This window comes from Phyllobates terribilis, unplaced genomic scaffold, assembly GCF_046119375.1.
Source record: "Phyllobates terribilis strain yellow unplaced genomic scaffold, ASM4611937v1 Scaffold_9__5_contigs__length_417890890, whole genome shotgun sequence".
Taxonomy (NCBI): domain Eukaryota; kingdom Metazoa; phylum Chordata; class Amphibia; order Anura; family Dendrobatidae; genus Phyllobates; species Phyllobates terribilis.
This window is the reverse complement of record NW_027362769.1, coordinates 279,201,607-279,220,683: the sequence shown is the minus strand read 5'-3', so window position 1 is coordinate 279,220,683 and position 19,077 is coordinate 279,201,607. Positions and strand designations below refer to the sequence as shown.

At 43.3% G+C, this 19,077-nt stretch overlaps 1 protein-coding gene across 2 annotated transcripts in view; it reads left to right on the top strand.

Annotated features, from left to right (window-relative positions):
• WIPI2 (WD repeat domain, phosphoinositide interacting 2) overlaps nucleotides 1–13,266 on the top strand; it is a 124,747-nt gene extending 111,481 nt beyond the window's left edge. Inside the window, exon 12 of one of the 2 annotated variants that reach the window (XM_073647825.1) lies at nucleotides 12,567–13,266. In XM_073647825.1, the coding sequence (XP_073503926.1) occupies nucleotides 12,567–12,679 (113 nt within the window). In that variant the 3' untranslated portion in view covers nucleotides 12,680–13,266. The remainder of the gene's footprint in view (nucleotides 1–12,566) is intronic. The other variant, XM_073647826.1, reaches the window with a different exon arrangement.
• Nucleotides 13,267–19,077: the final 5,811 nt, after the last annotated feature.

The following is a 19,077-nucleotide window of genomic DNA, read 5'->3' as shown; positions in this document are numbered from 1 at the left end:
ACTCCGAGTGTCAGACTGGTCTTCTACCCGACAGCAAAATAGACTAAGTCACAAATTTGGTCTCCGCAGCCATACACACCCCAGACATGTCCTTAAGGAAGGCTATGTCCCTGCTAAGTACTCTAACATCATGCATTCCGGCTGTCAAGTGGGCCCAATTTCACACAACAAACCTTCAGTGGGAAATCTTGTCAGCACAAAAATTGTTAAAAGGGTATTTAGAAGGAAAGGTACATCTCTCCTTGCGAACCAGGAACGCCCTCTTGTGGTGGACAGACAAGTCAAATTTATCTTTAGGTGTCCAGTGGGACACACCAGTACAAAACATCATCACGACCGATGCAAGCATCTTAGGGTGGGGCGCACACCTAGAAAATCACATAATTCAAGGCTGTTGGTCAGTCCTAGAGAAAAAGGGGATCGTTAAATCTAAAAGAGCTATGGGCAGTGAGGAACGCTTTAGAAGGCTTCCTCCCTTTACTCCAGGGTCGTTATGTCGGACAACAGAACCACTGTGGCCTACATAAACCACCAGGGGGGAACAAGATCTCATTCTCTTCTGGAAGAAGTAGGCAGGCTTTTTCAAATAGCGGAGCAAAATCTTCTATCCCTTATGGCGCTACACATACGAGGCATAGAAAACACAAGAGATGACTTCCTAAGCCGCAACAAGTTGAGACCAGGGGAATGGGCCCTAAATCCCACAATATTCTGACAGATAGTACAGCTGTGGGGTCTACCAGAGATAGATTTGTTCGCCAACAAAAGCAACAAGGAAAGTGGAGAAGTTCTGCTCACTAGACCCAAGGGGAAACCCATTGGCAATAGATGCTCTCCAGATTCCTTTGAGTTTCAAGTTGGCCTATGCCTTCCCTACAATAGCTATGATACCTCTGGTAGTGAGGAAGATCAGAAAGGATCAAGCGAGAGTGATTCTCATAGCCCCCTTTTGGCCAAAGAGACCATGGTTCTCCCTTTTGAGGATGATGTCACGATCAGACCCATGGATCCTACCAGAGACCCCAGACCTTCTGGCTCAGGGACCAATATTCCACTCAAGTGAAGGGTTTCCACCTAGCAGCTTGGAGTTTGAGAGGGCAATATTGAGGGGCAAAGGTTTTTCATCAGGTCTAGTGTCTACTCTTTTAAGAAGTAGAAAGCCCATAGCCACCAAAATCTATGGTAGAACATGGAGAAAAAATTTAGATTTCCGTTAAGCCAAAAACCTCCAATTAATTCCATCCTGGAGTTTTTACAGAAGGGGTTTGAGTTAGGTCTGGCTACCAGTACACTTAAGGTCCAGGTTTCTGCCTTGGGTGCGCTTTATAATCATAACCTCGCAGCCAATAAATGGATTGCAAGGTTCATTAAATCTTGCGGTAGATCTAGGCCAGTCTCAATACCCAAAGTTCCCCCATGGAACCTAAGTTTAGTGCTTGACGCCCCAACTATGAAACCCTTAGAACCAGTTCAGGAGTTGTCTGCAAAATACATAACTCTCAAAACAATTATTTTGGTAGCTTCAACATCGGCCCATAGAGTAAGTGATTTGCAGACCCTATCCATAAATCCTCCATATACACAAATATTTGAGGATAGAATAGTATTGAGACCTGATCCAGGCTACCTTCCTAAGGTTGCGCTCAAGTTTCATAGATCTCAGGAAATTGTTCTGCCCTCCTTTTGTAACAACCCGAAGACCCCAGGGGGACAAAAGTTTCATAACCTTGACGTTAGAAGGGCTCTATTACAATACATAAAGGTAACTAGCCAGTGGAGACTTAGCCAATCCCTGTTTGTAGCCTTCCAGGGGAGTAGGAAGGGTTATGGGGTGACAAAAGCAACCATAGCCAGATGGATTAGGGAGGCCATTTTCTTAGCCTACTCTACTAGTAACACCCTGATCAAGGCTCACTCCACCAGAGCCGTGGCTACCTCCTGGACAGAGAAGGCAGAGGTATTGATAAATTAGATCTGTAAGGCCGCTACATGGTCATCACCATCTACCTTTTTCAAACATTACCTTTTGGATCTATCCTGCCTATCTGACTTAACCTTTGGCAGAAGGGTGCTGCAAGCACCTCCCTAAGGTGTTTCTTTCTCCAAAATTCTCTCAGGTGTGCTGTCATGGGTGAAGGGAAAACACCAAGGTTACTTACCGGTAGCCGGTTTTTCCAGAACCCATGACTGCACACGTATATGGTCCCCCTTCTTTCTCACCATATGGGTGTGCACGTTTGTTGGGTGTTATTTAATGTGGTGTTGGATTTTGTTTATGACTTTTTTTATGGAGGTCCTCTCAATGCTCTGTAACCAACTGAAGCAGGGTAGAGGTGCCGCCCTTTTATTTCAGATGGTTTCCTGTCCTCGATGGGCGAACTCTCTCTCTGGTGTGGTGTCATGGGTTCTGGAAAAACCGGCCATCGGTAAGTAACCTTGGTGTTTTAGTTATAGAATCTTGTCAGTAGTAACTGCCATCTCCTATCTCAGTAATGGGAAAGTCTGTCTTCACTGAATACAGATTTTACCGCAGAACTGAGAATTCTGATAATGACCAATTTTGGCAGAGAAAGGAGCAAATTTTTCTGATTAAGATATATTACAAAGCTTATTTTCATGTGTACTATTGAATTCTGAAAAAAATTAAAATTACAGTTACACTTTAACCCCTTCACGACATCCGCCGTACAGGTCCAGTGCCGTGGGAGGTGCTTTCCTGCAAATTGCTGTACATGTATGGTGGAATGATTGCATCGGCTCACTTGCAGAGCCAGTGCGATCATCAGTGGTTGTCAGCTATAAGTTATAGCTGACACCCTGCAGAAACGCCCACGATCGGTGCTAGCGGGTATTTAACCCCCTCCGAAGATGCGATCAATAGTTACAGCGACATAAATTGGCAGAGGGAGGGAGCACCATCTCTGCGCAGATGGGCATAACGTAAATATGATCGTGTTGTGCTGATAGTCACCGGGCTGAAAGATGGCCGCGGGTTCACCCAGGTATGGTGGCCTGTAAGTTCCTGCTCAGAGCAGTAGCTGAACAGCCTCCTGCCTGCGTGCGATGCACAGATCTAATGCCCTGCAATGCAAAAGCGATGGAGAGTATTAGATCAGCGATCAGGGCAGGGAAAGTTATTGCCCCATTCTGGGACAAGGTAAAAAAAATAAGATGTTTTTAAAAATTGTAAAAGTATTAAAAAAAAATATCATAAAATAAAGGACAAAAATCTGAAAATAATAATATACCAGTAAATGTATATATTTAACCCTTTAAGTACCGCCGATGCGCTTTTTAACGGCGATAGTTAAGGGTGCTTATTCCTCAGCGCCGCTGTTTAACGGCGCTGAGGAATAACAGTTTAGTGCCCCCAGCGTCGGAAAATCTCCGGGGTCTCGGCTACCGGGGGTAGCCGAGACCCTGGAGAACATGATCAGGGCTGTTTTTTCCAGTCCTCGATCACGTCACGCCCTTATTCAGTGAATAACGGCAATCACGAAAAGAGTGATTTCTCTCTCCTCTGACATGTAAAAATGAGGTCCCTAGAGCCCACCCGGTACCTCCACCGTCCCTCAGATCTCCGGATCTGTCCCTCGGCCCTCCGTCAGCTTTCTGCAAAAAAAAAAAAAAAATGGCGGGCGCATGCACAGTGCACCCACTGGTATGTGCTGATCAGTACCCGGCAACAATAGGGAATTTTCCCTATTGATCACTGTAATAGACCCTATGACAGTGATCAAAAGCAAAAAACAGTACATCAAATCCCCCTTTGTCACCCCATTAGTTAAATTAAAATTATAAAATAAAAAAATATACGCTGCTCAAAAAAATAAAGGGAACACTCAAATAACACATCCTAGATCTGAATGAATGAAATATTCTCATTGAATACTTTGTTCTGTACAAAGTTGAATGTGCTGACAACAAAATCACACAAAAATCATCAATGGAAATCAAATTTATTAACCAATGGAGGCCTGGATTTGGAGTCACCCCCAAAATCAAAGACCCTACAGGCTGATCCAACTTTGATGTAATGTCCTTAAAACAAGTCAAAATCAGGCTCAGCATTGTGTGGGGCCTCCATGTGCCTATACGACCTCCCTACAACACCTGAGCATGCTCCTGATGAGGTTGCAGATGGTCTTCTGTGGGATCACCTCCCAGACTTAGACTAAAGCGTCCTCCAACTCCTGGACAGTCTGTGGTGCAACGTGACGTTGGTGGATGGAGCGAGACATGATGTGCTCAATCGGATTCAGGTCTGGGGAACGGGCGGGCCAGTCCATAGCTTCAATGCCTTCATCTTGCCGGAACTGCTGACACTCCAGCCACATGAGGTCTGGCATTGTCCTGCATTAGGAGGAACCCAGGGCCAACCGCACCAGCATATGGTCTCACAAGGGGTCTGAGGATCTCATCTCGGTACCTAATGGCAGTCAGGCTACCTCTGGCGAGCACATGGAGGGCTGTGCGGCCCTCCAAAGAAATGCCACCCCACACCATTACTGACCCACTGCCAAACCGGTCATGCTGAAGGATGTTGCAGGCTGCAGATTGCTCTCCACGGCGTCTCCAGACTCTGTCACGTCTGTCACATCTGTCACATGTGCTCAGTGTGAACCTGCTTTCATCTGTGAAGAGCACAGGGCGCCAGTGGCGACTTTGCCAATCCTGGTGTTCTGTGGCAAATGCCAAGCGTCCTGCACGGTGTTGGGCTGTGAGCACAACCCCCATCTGTGGATGTTGGGCCCTCATACCACCCTCATGGAGTCGGTTTCTAACCATTTGTGCAGACACATGCATATTTGTGGCCTGCTGGAGGTCATTTTGCAGGGCTCTGGCAGTGCTCCTCCTTGCACGAAGGCGGAGGTAGAGGTCCTACTACTTGGTTGTTGCCCTCCTACGGCCCCCTCCACATCTCCTGGTGTACTGGCCTGTCTCCTGGTAGCGCCTCCAGCCTCTGGACACTACGCTGAGAGACACAGCAAACCTTCTTGCCACAGCTTGCATTGATGTGCCATCCTGGATGAGCTACACTACCTGAGCAACTTCTGTCGGTTGTAGAGTCCGTCTCATGCTACCACGAGTGTGAAAGCACAACCAACATTCAAAAGTGACCAAAACATCAGCCAGAAAGCATTGGTACTGAGATGTGGTCTGTGGTCCCCACCTGCAGAACCACTCCTTTATTGAGTGTGTCTTGATAATTAGTATGAGCAAGGAGGCGCTGGCAGGCTAGTCACTTTGCAGCAGCGAATTTAGGAGACACAAACCACTATGCGTCAATGAGTGAGGATAACAAAATATAAAGTGTTAATGCGCGCTGGGGTAGAGGTATACAGACTAGGGAGAAGTTAAAGTAAAAGTAGGTCTTTATTTAGGATATCAAGACATAAAATATGTAAAAAATAAATAGTAGAGCAATAGATAAAAAGCTGATAAAAGTAGGGGGTTTACATAGTTACATAGTTTATAAGGCTGAAAAAAGACAAGCGTCCATCCAGTTCAGCCTATTTCTTGTGCACTGCAGCTAATCCGCAGCGTTGATCCAGGGGAACGCAAAAAAAAAAACAAAAAAAAAAAACATGCGGTATAGGCCAATTGACATCATTGAGGAAAAAATTCACTTCCCGACACCAATCTGGATTAATTAACTATCACTAAGCATAAGATGTAATTTTATTGTTCTCAAGAAAGGCGTCCAGGCCTCTCTTGAACTCATTAAGTGAGTTGGACATCACCACTTCCTCTCCCAGAGAGTTCCAGAGTCTCACGGCTCTGACCGTAAAGAATCCCCTTCTATGCTGGTGCAGGAACCTCCTTTCCTCCAGACGCATAGTGTGCCCCCTCGTCTTTGTCACCATCCTTGGTATAAACAGGTCATGGGAGAGATCTCTGTACTGCCCCCTGATGTATTTATACATGTTTATGAGGTCTCCCCTAAGCCTTCTCTTTTCCAACGTAAATAGGCCTAATTTTGACAACCTCTCTGGGTATTCTAGTCCCTCCATTCCCTTTATTACCTTAGTCGCCCTCCTTTGTACCCTCTCTAGCTCCAATATGTCTTTCCTGAGCACCGGAGCCCAGAACTGTGCACAATATTCTAAGTGCGGCCTTACCAGCGCTTTATACAGAGGAAGAACAATGTTCTCATCATATGCCCCTATTCCTCTTCTGATGCATGCCATGACTCTATTTGCCTTCGCAGCTGCTGCCTGACACTGGGCACTCCAATTTAATTTGCTATTAACCAAGACGCCCAGGTCCTTCTCCATGTCAGATTTCCCCAACGTTTTCCCATTTAATATGTATGGGTGACTGCTGTTTTTCTTTCCCATGTGCATGACCTTACATTTATCGGCATTGAACCCCATTTGCCATTTTTTGGCCCAACTCCCCAATTTATCTAAATCCTCCTGTAGCTATGCCCTATCCTCATCTGTGTTAACTACTTTACAAAGTTTAGTATCATCTGCAAATATTGCTATTTTACTATGCAACCCTTCCACTAGATCATTAATAAATATATTAAATAATATAGGGCCCAAGACAGACCCTTGAGGCACCCCGCTAGTAACCCTGACACCCCCTGAGCTTACTCCATTGATAACCACCCTCTGCTTTCTATCACTCAGCCAGCTATTTACCCACTTGCACACATTATCCCCCAGACCAAGCATTCTCATTTTATATACCAACCTTTTGTGTGGCACGGTATCAAACGCTTTGGAGAAGTCAAGGTATACAACATCCACTGACTCTCCCCGGTCCAGCTGTGAGCTCACCTCCTCGTAGAAGGCAATCAGGTTTGTTTGGCAGGAGCGCTCTCTCATGAATCCATGTTGATATGGAGTTAGACAGTTATTATCATTAAGATATTCTACAATAGCATCTCTAAGAAATCCTTCAAACAATTTACCCACAACAGACGTTAAGCTGACTGGTCTATAGTTCCCAGGGTCACTTTTAGACCCCTTTTTGAATATTGGTACCACATTTGCTTGGCGCCAGTCTAGTGGGGCAGTCCCTGTCCATAAAGAGTGCTTGAATATAAGATACAGCGGTCTGTCTATCACATTACTTAATTCTTTTAGTACCCGGGGGTGTATGCCATCTGGGCCTGGTGACTTGTCTATTTTGATATTATTTAGGCGTTTCTGAACTTCCTCCTGGGTTAGGTGGGTGATATTTAGCGGAGGGTTTACTTTATCACTTTGCATTTCCTCCGATAAATTGTTTTCTTTTGTGAAAACAGTGGAGAAGAAGCTATTGAGTAGGTTTGCTTTACCCTCATCGCCCTCTATGATTTTACCCAGGTTATTTTTCCTTTGGCCAACTCAATCAGTTTTAATCCTTTTACTGTTTATATAGTTAAAGAACAGTTTGGGATTCGTTTTACTTTCTTTGGCAATTAGTCTCTCTGTCTCCTCTTTTGCTATTCTTATTTGTTTCTTACAGATTTTGTTTTTTTCCCTATAAGTTATTAGCGCTTCCTCGCTGCCTTCTTGTTTAAGTTTACCGAAAGCCCTTTTTTTGTTTTTCATTGCCCTCTTGACTTCCTTATTTAGCCACACTGGCTTCCTCCTATTCCTAGCCCTTTTATTCCCATAAGGTATGTACCTTCTACAGTGACTATGTAGGACTGTTTTGAAAATTTCCCATTTTCTATCCGTGCTCCTATTACTAAAGATACTATCCCAGTCTATAAGGTGAAGGGCATCTCTTAGCTGATCAAACTTTGCCCTCCTGAAGTTCAGTGTTTTTGTGACTCCCTTGCTGGGCACCCTACTGAAGCACATGTGGAATTGTATAATGTTGTGGTCACTATTTCCCAGGTGCCCCCCGACCTGCACCTCAGTTATTCTGTCTGGCCTGTTAGTTAATATTAAGTCTAAAAGGGCCGTCCCTCTAGTTGGTTCCTGCACAAGTTGTGACAAATAATTGTCTTTGATAATTGACAGAAACCTGTTTCCTTTCTGAGATCTACAGCTTTCGGTTTCCCAGTCTATATCGGGGTAGTTGAAGTCCCCCATAATAATCACCTCGTTATTTTTTGCTACTTCGTCTATTTGTCTCATTAATAGACTTTCCGTGGCTTCTGCTATATTTGGTGGTTTATAACAGACTCCTATGATAATTTTATATTTGTTTTTTGCCCCATGTATCTCCACCCATAGGGACTCGACCTCCTCATTTCCCTCCCATACATCCTCCCGTATTGTAGGCTTTAGACACGTCTTTACATATAGACAGACTCCACCCCCTTTCCGATTTCTTCGATCCCTTCTAAACAGACTGTAACCCTGTAAGTTAACTGCCCAGTCATAGCTTTCATCCAACCATGTCTCGGTTATTCCCACTATGTCATAGTTACCTGTAGATATTTCTGCTTCCAGTTCATCCATCTTGTTTGTCAGGCTCCTGGCATTTGCTAGCACGCAGTTTACACGATTTTGTTTTGTTCCAATCTCCTCCCTGTGGATTGTATTAGAAATTTTCTTACCTCCCTTCCAAGTATCTTGTCTTGGACCTTCTTTGTCGCACTTCATATCTTTCATTAGTATGTCCTCTGGTTGCATGTTCGTGTCCGGCGTTTTTCTTCCCATCCCCTCTTCTTCTAGTTTATTATAAGAAACACACACTGTGGTGTGTATGGCGGAGAAGTTTTCCTGAGGATACAATGTTCCTGGGTTCAGATAGATCCTCTATATGGTTCAGAGTTGGAGGACCTGTAGGGAGAAGGGGTGTGTGGTTACGATATTAGAAAGTATTCATTGAGAGGGGTTTCTGTTTGATATGAATACAATTTTTACCTGATCAGAGGAATCGAGGTTATTGAGTGTGTAGTCTCAGGAGGTCCTCAAGTTGGTACCTGTGGTATAGTATAGCCTGAGTATATCCTAACCACGCACCCCTTCTCCCTACAGGTCCTCCAACTCTGAACCCTATAGAGGATCTATCTGAATCCAGGAACATTGTATCCTCAGGAAAACTTCTCCGCCATACACACCACAGTGTGTGTTTGTTATAATAAACCCCCTACTTTTATCAGCTTTTTATCTATTGCTCTACTATTTATTTTTTACATATTTTATGTCTTGATATCCTAAATAAAGACCTACTTTTACTTTAACATTTAACTTCTCCCTAGTCTGTGTCTTGATAATTGCCAATAATTTCCATCTATTGTCTATTCCATTTGCACAACAGCATGTGAAATTGATTGTCAATCAGTGCTGCTTCCTAAGTGGACAGTTTGATTTCACAGAAGTTTGATTCACTTGGAGTTATATTCTGTGGTTTAAGTGTTCCATTTATTTTTTTGAGCAGTGTATATTGTTTTTCCATTCTTTGCAGTTAGGGTGGTGTTTGGGCTGGGGTTGGGGTTGTGTTGAGGTTGGGGGTTTTTCAACAGTAAAGAAAAAAAAATGACGACAGTATGACGACTTGTGTTGAGCGCAAGTGCTCGCTAATTGAGTTTGCATTGGGTGCTCTGGTATGCACCGAGTATCGCGGTTGCTCTAATGACATGCTAGAGTCCCCGCCTCATATTTCGTGGCTGTTATACAGTCAAAAAAAACTTGTGGGAATTGCCTGCAATATTCAGGCAATTCCTGTATGTTTTTTTTGGGTGTCACTCAAGCACCCGCGATATTCTGTGCATACCCAAAAACCCGATGCAAACTCAAGTAACGAGCACTTGCGCTCAACACTAATGAAAACATGTTCAATATGACAACCTAGTGTAATCAATTTCTGTGTCTTACCTCTGGGTTCAAAATTCTCAGTATACCCCTTGATAAAATCCTTGAAGGATGTAGTTTCCAAAATGGGGTCACATGAATGGGGGGGGGGATAGGGGGAGTTCCACTGTTTAGGCACATCAGGGGCTCTCCAAATGGGACATGGCGTCCGCTCTCGATTCCAGCCCATTTTGACTTCAGAAAGTCAAACGGTGCTCCTTCCCTTCTGAGCCCTGTCATGCGCCCAAACAGTGTTTTTTACCCACATATGGGGTATCAGCGTACTCAGGAGAAATTGCACAACAATTTTTGGGGTAAATTTTCTCCTCTTAGGGTATGTGCCCACGATGCGGATTTCATGCGTATTTGGTGCGGAAATTTCCGCTGCGTAAACGCATGATATACGCATGTTAAGCCTTCCCCCATGGTCCCCTATGTAATTCCGCAATTGTAATGTCCATGCTGCGGAATTTTCCGCAGCGTTTTTGATGTGCGGAAACTTCCGCAGCATGTCCATTATTTGTGTGTTTACGCATGCGGAATTGCCATCTTCAATGCAGTAGAAAACGCAAGGCAATTTCGCATTTGTGCAAAACGCGCGAATTACGCGCGAAAAATGCATGCCAAATTCCGCATGCGTTTTTCCGGGAAAAGGACATGCGGAAATGAATCGCAAATTTCCGCTTCATTTGCACATCGTGGGCACATACCCTTACCCTTGTGAAAATAAAAAAAATTGGGGCTAAAAGATCATTTTTGTGGAAAAATTTTTATTTTTTTATTTTCATGGCTCTCCATTCTAAACTTCTGTGAAGCATCTGTGGGTTCAAGGTGCTCACCACACATCTAGAGAAGTTCCTTGAGGGGTCTAGTTTTTAAAATGGGGTCACTTGTGGGCGGTTTCCACTGTTTAGGCACATCAGGGGCTCTTCAAACGCGACATGGCATCCGCTCTAGTTTCCAGTCAATTTTGCGTTCAAAAAGTCAAACTTTGCTCCTTTTGGAGGAAAGTGGGGGGTGCGTCTTATAGTACGAATACTATATACATGGCTGTGCGTGGTGGAGGGTGTTGGGGAGCGGCAGTGAGGGATCAGCGTGGCACAGGAGGCAGCAGCCGCCTGCTGCCGCCTACGCTATACCCGCTACTAAAGAAAATGAATATTCCTTGCTCCCCACGCCCATGGGCGTGGAGAGCAATGAATATTCATTTTTCTTAATAGCCGGCACACTGGAGCCGCAGTGCGGGTCCTGCTGCCGCTCTGTGGTCAGTGTACCTGCTATTAAAGCTCATGAATATTCCCTATAACCCACTCCCATGGGTTGTAATTAATATCCATGGTCTTTAATAGCAGGCACATGTGACCGCAGAGCGGCATCAGGAACAGAGCTGCGGTACAGTGCACCGGCTATTGAACAGACTGAATGGTCACTGCTCCCCACGCACAGAGTCCCGGCGTGGGGAGCAGTGACTAACTATTGCAGCACAGCATCTCACACTGTGGATTGTTTATTTTTTTGTTTGTAGGCAGCGTGATGGGGGCTCAAGGGGTGCCATGCATACCAGGGTGGGGGCTCAAGGGGTGCCATGCATACCAGGAAGGAGGGGCCATACATACCAGGATGGAGGATATTAACAGAATTGGGGGACATTACCCCAATACCAGTGTCAGCAGCAGACTCCCTCCCCTCATAACAGGGCATCATGACCACATTTTTTGCTTCAATTTTTTTTCCCTATTTTCCTCCTCTAAAACCTAGGTGCGTCTTATCGTCCGAAAAATACGGTAACTCTCTGGTATAAGGGCATAAGAATTAAAAGTTTGAAAATTGCGAAATGCTTCGATATTTTCACAAATAAATGCAAAAGATGCCGACTTAAATTTACCACTATCTTAAAGAACAATGTGTCACTAAAAAACACTGGGAAATCTTGAAGCATTCCAGAGTTATTACCTCATAAAGTGACACTGGTCAGAATTGGAAAATTTGGCTTGGACAGAAAGGTGAAAACAGGCTTTGGGGTTGAATGGGTTTACGAGGACCTGAAACCAAGTTTTTCATGTTGTAGTGGGCACACAATGTAATAGTAGCTGCATAGCGGAATAAAGGTGTTTTTTTTTTGCCTGTACATTGTGGAGATATTAGCAGTCAAATATTTGGCACCTGATCAGTTAACTTTTGTTCTACAGGAGGAAACAGCAGGTGAGTATGGGAAATCTCATTATTGTCAGGAGATGCAAGGTTTTAGAAAACATTTTACTTAGCCTCGACAGCCCCTATAATGTAAATCTGTTACCAAGTTTTTGTTACCCCATCTGAGAGCAGCATGATGTAGGGGCTGATACCCTGATTCCAGTGGTGTATCACTTAAATTTACTGGTTGCTTCAGTTTTGATTAAAATGTGTTTTATCTCCTATAGATGTAGCAGTGCTCTGAATGCTGAGCTGTGTATAACCCCACCCACACACGATTGGCAGTTTTCTGTGTATATTATGCAGAAGCAGAAAGCAGCCAATCAGTGATGGGGGTCTTTTTGGACTACCTGGCAGCAGGTTCACTAGTCTCTAATGATGATCTCCTGCTGATAAAATAGTGATTTCATAAAAACGACACTAAGCTGCCCAGTAAGTGATGCAACACTGCAATCTGGGTCTCTGTCTCTACATTTTGCTGCACTCAGATTGGTTCTCAGATTCTCTTTCACTGTATCTGTTGGTGGGTCTGAATATTTTGTTTTTGGACCTGACTAAAAAAAAAATACACGTATGCAATTAAAACTGAACACTTAAAAAAAGATTGTGTTTTTCATATTTTCACAGCCTTTTCTGATGAGCTTGGAGCTGTGGGAGGGACCAGCTTAGAAGATGAAACCCATGCTCTTCGATTAGATGAAGACAGTGAAAATCCACCCATGGTGTTGAGAACGGAGTGAATGACTTTTCAGCTGCTCCTCAACATAGACACAAAACTGCAAGAAGACATTTTGGAATCTCTTGTGTTTGCTGCTATGGACTAATTTGGGGATCAGGAAAGATTTGAAAACACTTAAAAGTTCAGCAGAGTACAAGTGGGTTATTTTTAACAGTGGGGAAAATTCTGATATTTTCACTTCACTTTCAGTGCAATTTTTAGCTTGTTTGGTTGCCAAAATAAGATATGATCCTTCGCTTAGCATGTTGTGCCAACCAAATTTAGAAAAAAAATAGAAACTGCTAAACTATTTTGACTTTTGCCTCTTTTTAATTAGTGTGTGTATGTGTGTGTGTGTATATATAGATAGATAATAGTTGTGTGTGGGGGTTGCTTAAAGTGAAAAGCAGAGGATTAATAAGCTGGGGATTATATGATAATTCACATCTTAGCTGCTGTTTTTGGTACTGCAAAATTTATACTTAAGTTTGGTAGTAATGGTAATTCCATATGCTTTAAAGCTTTGACATTTTGCTCATCCGTGTTTACTGAACCACTAATAAAGCAAATGCATATTTAAAGAGGGCGGACAAGAATATAAATGGCTTTCTTCTGAAAACAGTGTCACACCTGTCCACAGGTTGTGGTGGTGTAGCTCAACCACATCCACTTCAGTTGAGCCGAGTGGTAGTACTAGACACAACTCATTGGCAGGTGGTGTGCTGTTTTTGAAAGAAATGTTTTCTAACACAGTATATTAGTAAGTGGGTTGAGCTGCAATTCTAGGCACACCCCATACAAGGGAGTGGTTTCTGGAAAGGCAGACCCTTTATTTTAATCTTGGTAAATCCCTTTAATATTCAAAACTGCAATTTGCTTGCTCTTTGCAATCTGCTCAGTGTCTGTAGAGAGATAAAAAAAATGACTCTGCTCTACTAAATTAAAATCAATTCATTACTTTGTCACACAATACCAGAGACTTAAAGGGGTGCGCCGGTGAAAATAAAAAGTTCTCTCTCTCCACAGGGTAGGTACCAACTTAGTACGATACTAATGGTATCCTGAAATAGGGCTTGGGCAGCCCTTTCAGAATATGTAACTTTTATTGCTACATAAATGGTCAGACAGATAAAGGAATCAGTGCGGAAAAAGAATGAGGCGATAAAAAAACGCAACAACCCTCTACACACGGCAGACCCAATTCAGGACACAACAAGTATTCAATTATATATATAAAAAAATGTCCAAATATACAAAATGTAATCGCCATACAAAAGATACTGTTATCTATCCTCTCTATGGAATTTGCAGAGAGGGTAATCTATAGATACATAGTTTTATAGTACAGCATATATGCAAGATTACCCACACTGTCCTATATGTGCTGGATGTAAATACCCTATCATGTACTGAATAGAGCTAGGAGTGACTTGCTAGAGTCACCTTTGTATACGTACCAGGGATGTCAGGCTTCAGCACGGAACAGTCAGGGGGTAACCAAGGCGTAATAGGTCCGTCTGGGGTCGGCACGTGCGGAGCAGGCATGCCCCGACGCGCGTTTCGGTGTTTCCCTTAGTCAGGGGACGAAGGGAAACACCGAAACACGCGTCGGGGCATCCCTGCTCCCCACCATTTATGTATTAATTAATAAATTTTGATAAATACTATGGGCTCCTTTCTGGTTTGGTTTGTGAATTTATGGTGATGGAGCCTTATGATGTCCGTAATAGGGTAGTATTGAATACAGTAATCACTTAGGTCTATAATATTTGATATGATATATACTACCTGGTCATGATTAGTATGTATTATAACTTTTATTGCTGTAGCTTCTCCAGTTTTTTTGCTATAAGAACCAGAGAATTTGCTGGTCAGGCATATGTAAATCTAATATGAATATGCTCTGCTCCCCATTCACATAATCCCGCCCAGCCCTGTGCGCCAGTGTCTGTGATATTCATTTTGGATTTACTCCCCACACCCATAATCCTTCCCACCTCTCTGCAACCAACGTCAGTGATAGTAAAAATCCTCCCGTCCACAGCTAATCATCCACCACAGACATGTATACAGTCATCTTTCTGCTACTGTCCTGTACACCTGCAGATACTGCTGCTCTGACCCAGCACCTATGGAACAGCAGCGATCCTCTGCACAGTGCTGTCCCCTGTGTGTACACAATGGTAGCTTCCATGTCTCCCACCCCCATACACTGTGTGGCATCTACAGCCATAACTGATAGCCGAACTCCTGCAGTAACAGCGGAGGCCAGTGTCAGGTTCTTTAACACCTTTCTGATGTGAGCTGTAATAACATGTCCCTGTGCCCTGGGCTTTATGGACCAGGAACGTATTATTACATTATTATTATTAATTTATATAGCGCCATTGATTCCATGGCGCTGTACACATCTCACTGATAGCGCCCGCACAGAGGGCACTTAGTGCCAGGAGCGGTGCAGGCACCGCTCCCGATACTTTAATCTCCTAAATGCTGCGATCGCAGCATTTAGCAAGGAAACAGAGGGACAAAAGCCCCTCTGCTCTTGGATCGGAGACCCCACAACGTCATCGCAGGGTCCCGATCGTTGCCTGGTGACCCAATGTCATCATGACATCCGGGTCACAAGGCACTAGCAAGGTAGTTTGATCATGTGCAGTGCATGATCAAACTATCTTGTGTCTGCAGGGCTGACTGGTTATAAGGTATAATAGTGATCCTGTACTACTATACCTTATAACTGCGATCAGACTGCAGAAAGTGAAAGTCCCATAGCGGGACTAAGTAAAAAAAGTGAAAAAAAAAAAAAGTTATAAATATATTAAAAAAAAAAAATTATATTATCGGGATTGTACTCACTCAGGTACGATGAGAGGCAAAAAGGAGGCGTGTTCCTTTAATTGTCCACAGCGGTTTATTGACTTCATAAACCGTTAAAAGAAAAAAAAACACAGACAGCCTTTAGTGCAGGCAAAAGAAAACAGTCCTTTTAGCAAAGTCTCTGGTAAACTGGACATGTGATCACACAGGCTGGTAAGTATCCAGTACACAGCTCAGTCTGGAGACAACACACAGGAGGCCTTCTCCCTCCAAACATAGATCATGTGTCAAACAACAGCCTCCCTTATAAAGGCTGTTAACCACACCCAGAGATGAGGTATGTGTGTAGCTCGATCTGCCCAGCTCTTAACAGCTACCCGTAACCCGGTCCCAGGTGCACCAATTAGTCCTCTTAGTGCAAGTGTGCACTAGAGAAAATACTCCAGGTTACATCAGAGACCAGCCATCTCTGCTATACATACCTCCCATCGACTACGCGACCATTAGCCACCTTACAATATACACAATATATACAATATATATTGTAAGGTGGCTAGTGGTCACGTAGTCGAGGGGAGGTATGTATCACAGAGATGGCTGGTCTCTGATGTAACCTGGAGTATTTTCTCTAGTGCACGCTTGCACTAAGAGGACTAATTGGTGCACCTGGGCCCGGTTATATAGTACCCAGAAATAAATATTATTATGAAAAAAAAAAAAACCAATGAAAGTACACATACTTGGATACCGCTGCGTCCGGAACGACCTAACCTATAAAACTGTCCCACTAGTTAACACGGTAAAAAATAAAAAACGGTGTATTATTATACCTCTGAACGAAAAGTGGAATAAAACTTGATAAAAAGACGAATGTAAATAAAAATGGTACTGCTGAAAACTTAATCTTGTCCCTCAAAAAACAAGCCGCCATACAGCTCCCATCAGCCAAAAAATAAAGAAAGATGTAGCTCTCAGAATAAAGCGATGCAAAAAAATAATTTTTTCTATAAAATAGTGTTTATTGTGTAAAAACACCAAAACATAAAAAAACTATATACGGTAAATGTGTTATCACTGTAAATGTACTGACCAGAAGAATAAAGCTGCGTTATCAATTTTACCACCCGCCGAACGGCATAAAAAAAAAAAAAAAAACAATTCCTGAATTGTTGGTTTTTGTTTATTCTCCCTCCCAAAAGTCAGAATAAAAAGCGATCAAAAAATGTCACGTGCTTGAAAATTGTACCAATAAAAACGTCAACTTTTCCCGCAAAAAACAAGCCTTAACATGACTGTCGGCTGAAATATGGAAAAATTATAGCTCTCAAAATATGGCGATGCAAAAACTAGTCTTTGGAAAAAAAATAAAACTTTTTTAGTGTGTGACAGCTGGCAAACATAAAAACCCAATATAAATCTGGTATACCTGTAATCGCACCGACCCAAAGAATAAAGTCGTGTAATCACTTATACTGCATGAGGAACGGCGTACAAAATAAATAAAACCCAATTCTTCACCTGCTGCTGATTTGTTCATTTTGCCTCACAAAGATCGCAGTAAATCTCTGCTTACATTTATCCTGCGATGAGCGCTTACACCACCCCAGTGTAAATCTCTGAAATACGTGATTCAGACGGAACCCCCGGCGGAAGATTTCCTATAATGAGGCACATGGAGGCACCGTGGACGCCATCAGGCGTGTGATCTCACAGTGTCTGCCTTTTTCTTAGTCGAGCATAAAAGTGCCGTAGGCCACAGTTTTGTGAACCTCTGAAAAGAAAGACACCTCTAAACAAAGGCCAGACGGAGTCCAGGGAAAGGCGGGTTTCACCCACCCTGATATTTCCTGTACCGGAAAAAACAGTACCGGAGATGTCGCTGGAGTGAGTCATTCTCCCCAGCTCCTCTGCGTTAGCAGTTAGGTGGATTACAGCGGGGGACATCTTACAGGTGAGTATAAGGATTTTTTTTATTTTATTCTTATTTTTACACCAGGACACAGAGGGAGCAGAATACTACTCTCAACATTGTCCCTTGCTCGCGCTGATTGCAACGTTCAGCACTTGGGAACAGCGCTAATTGTACGCTGATTCCCAGGCGCCAGTACGTGTCACACTGATGACACACGGATGTAATCTGTGTGTCATCAGTGTGGGACGTTTTGTGGCCCGTTCAGTGCGAAAAAAAAAACGGACATGTCAACGTGTTTTTCCCACAGACACACGGTCCGTTGAAAGACTCTGACATGTGCACAGACCCATTCATATCGGACACACTGACTTGTGAAAGAGGCCTAACTCTGCTGCCTCATTATAGTGAATGGATCCCTCAGGGGTTACATCTGAATTACGTCACTCGGAGATTTAAATGGAAACCTCGATATCAGTGCTCAGCATAGAGCACAGGATAAATGGGAACATTTTACATAACATTTTGGATCACAATAAAAGCTTTGACTCAATCCACAAAAAAATCAAGTCCCAACTTAGGTCCGTCATCTGTTAACGGAAATATAGGGGGCTTCCACGTTACTAGTAGCACAAAGGCTCTGGAAAAGCTAAATTGCCCTTGCCCCCCAAAAGAAATTCAGCAAATTCTGTGCTCCCAAATATAAATACCCATCTCCCTTTTGAGCCCTACAGTGTGCCTAAACCACATTTAGCGTCCTCATGTTTGGCATTTCTGTAGCGATGAGAGCCCGCCTAATTTACAGATGCATGTCTCCAGAAGCACGAGCTGGGCATAATGTACTGGTCACTACAACGGCAGTTTGCAATTTTTACTCAGCAGCATCCACTGCTGCTTCTTTCTGGAAAGCACCCATGTAGTTAAAATCCTCACCACACCTGTAGATAAATTCCCAAAGGGGTATAATTTCCAAAATAGTGTCACTTGAGGGGGGATTCTGCCCTTCTAGCAGTTAGGAACTGTGTATATGGAGTCTGCATACTATTCTAGAAAAATCTGTGCTCCAGCAGGCAAATAGCGCACTGTCCCTCCCGGATCTCGCCGTGTGGCTAAGCAGTACTGCACAGCTAGATATGGGGTATTTCTACATTCAGCAAAAATGATGTGACAAATTTTGGTGCCATTTTTACCCATTTCCCAGTGTGAAAATGTAAAATCTGGGGCTAAAACAAAACTTTTGGTGGTAAAAATGTAATTATTCTTTCTTCACCGCCCATTGGTGTAAAATTCTGTGAGGCACATGTGGTGTCAACATGCTCACTGCATGCCAAGATGAATTCATTGAGAGGTGTAGTTTGTAAAATGGAGTCTCTTATGGGGGATTCTGCTGTTCTGGCACCTTATGGGGCTCTGTCAATGTGACATGGCACCATCAAACCAGCCCAGCAAAATGTGAACTCCAATATGGTGCTTCTTCCCTTCTGAGCTTTGCACTGTGCCTCAAAAGTAGTTTGTGAGGTATGCGTGCTTTTGGGTCCACTTTCTCCTGTTACACTTGTGAAAATATTTTTTTGGGCTAAAATATTTTTGTGGAAAAAATGTTATTTATTTTTCTTTATTTTCACAAGTCAATGTTCTAATTTTCTGTGAAGCATCTGGGGGTTCAAGTTCTCACTACACATCGAGATAAA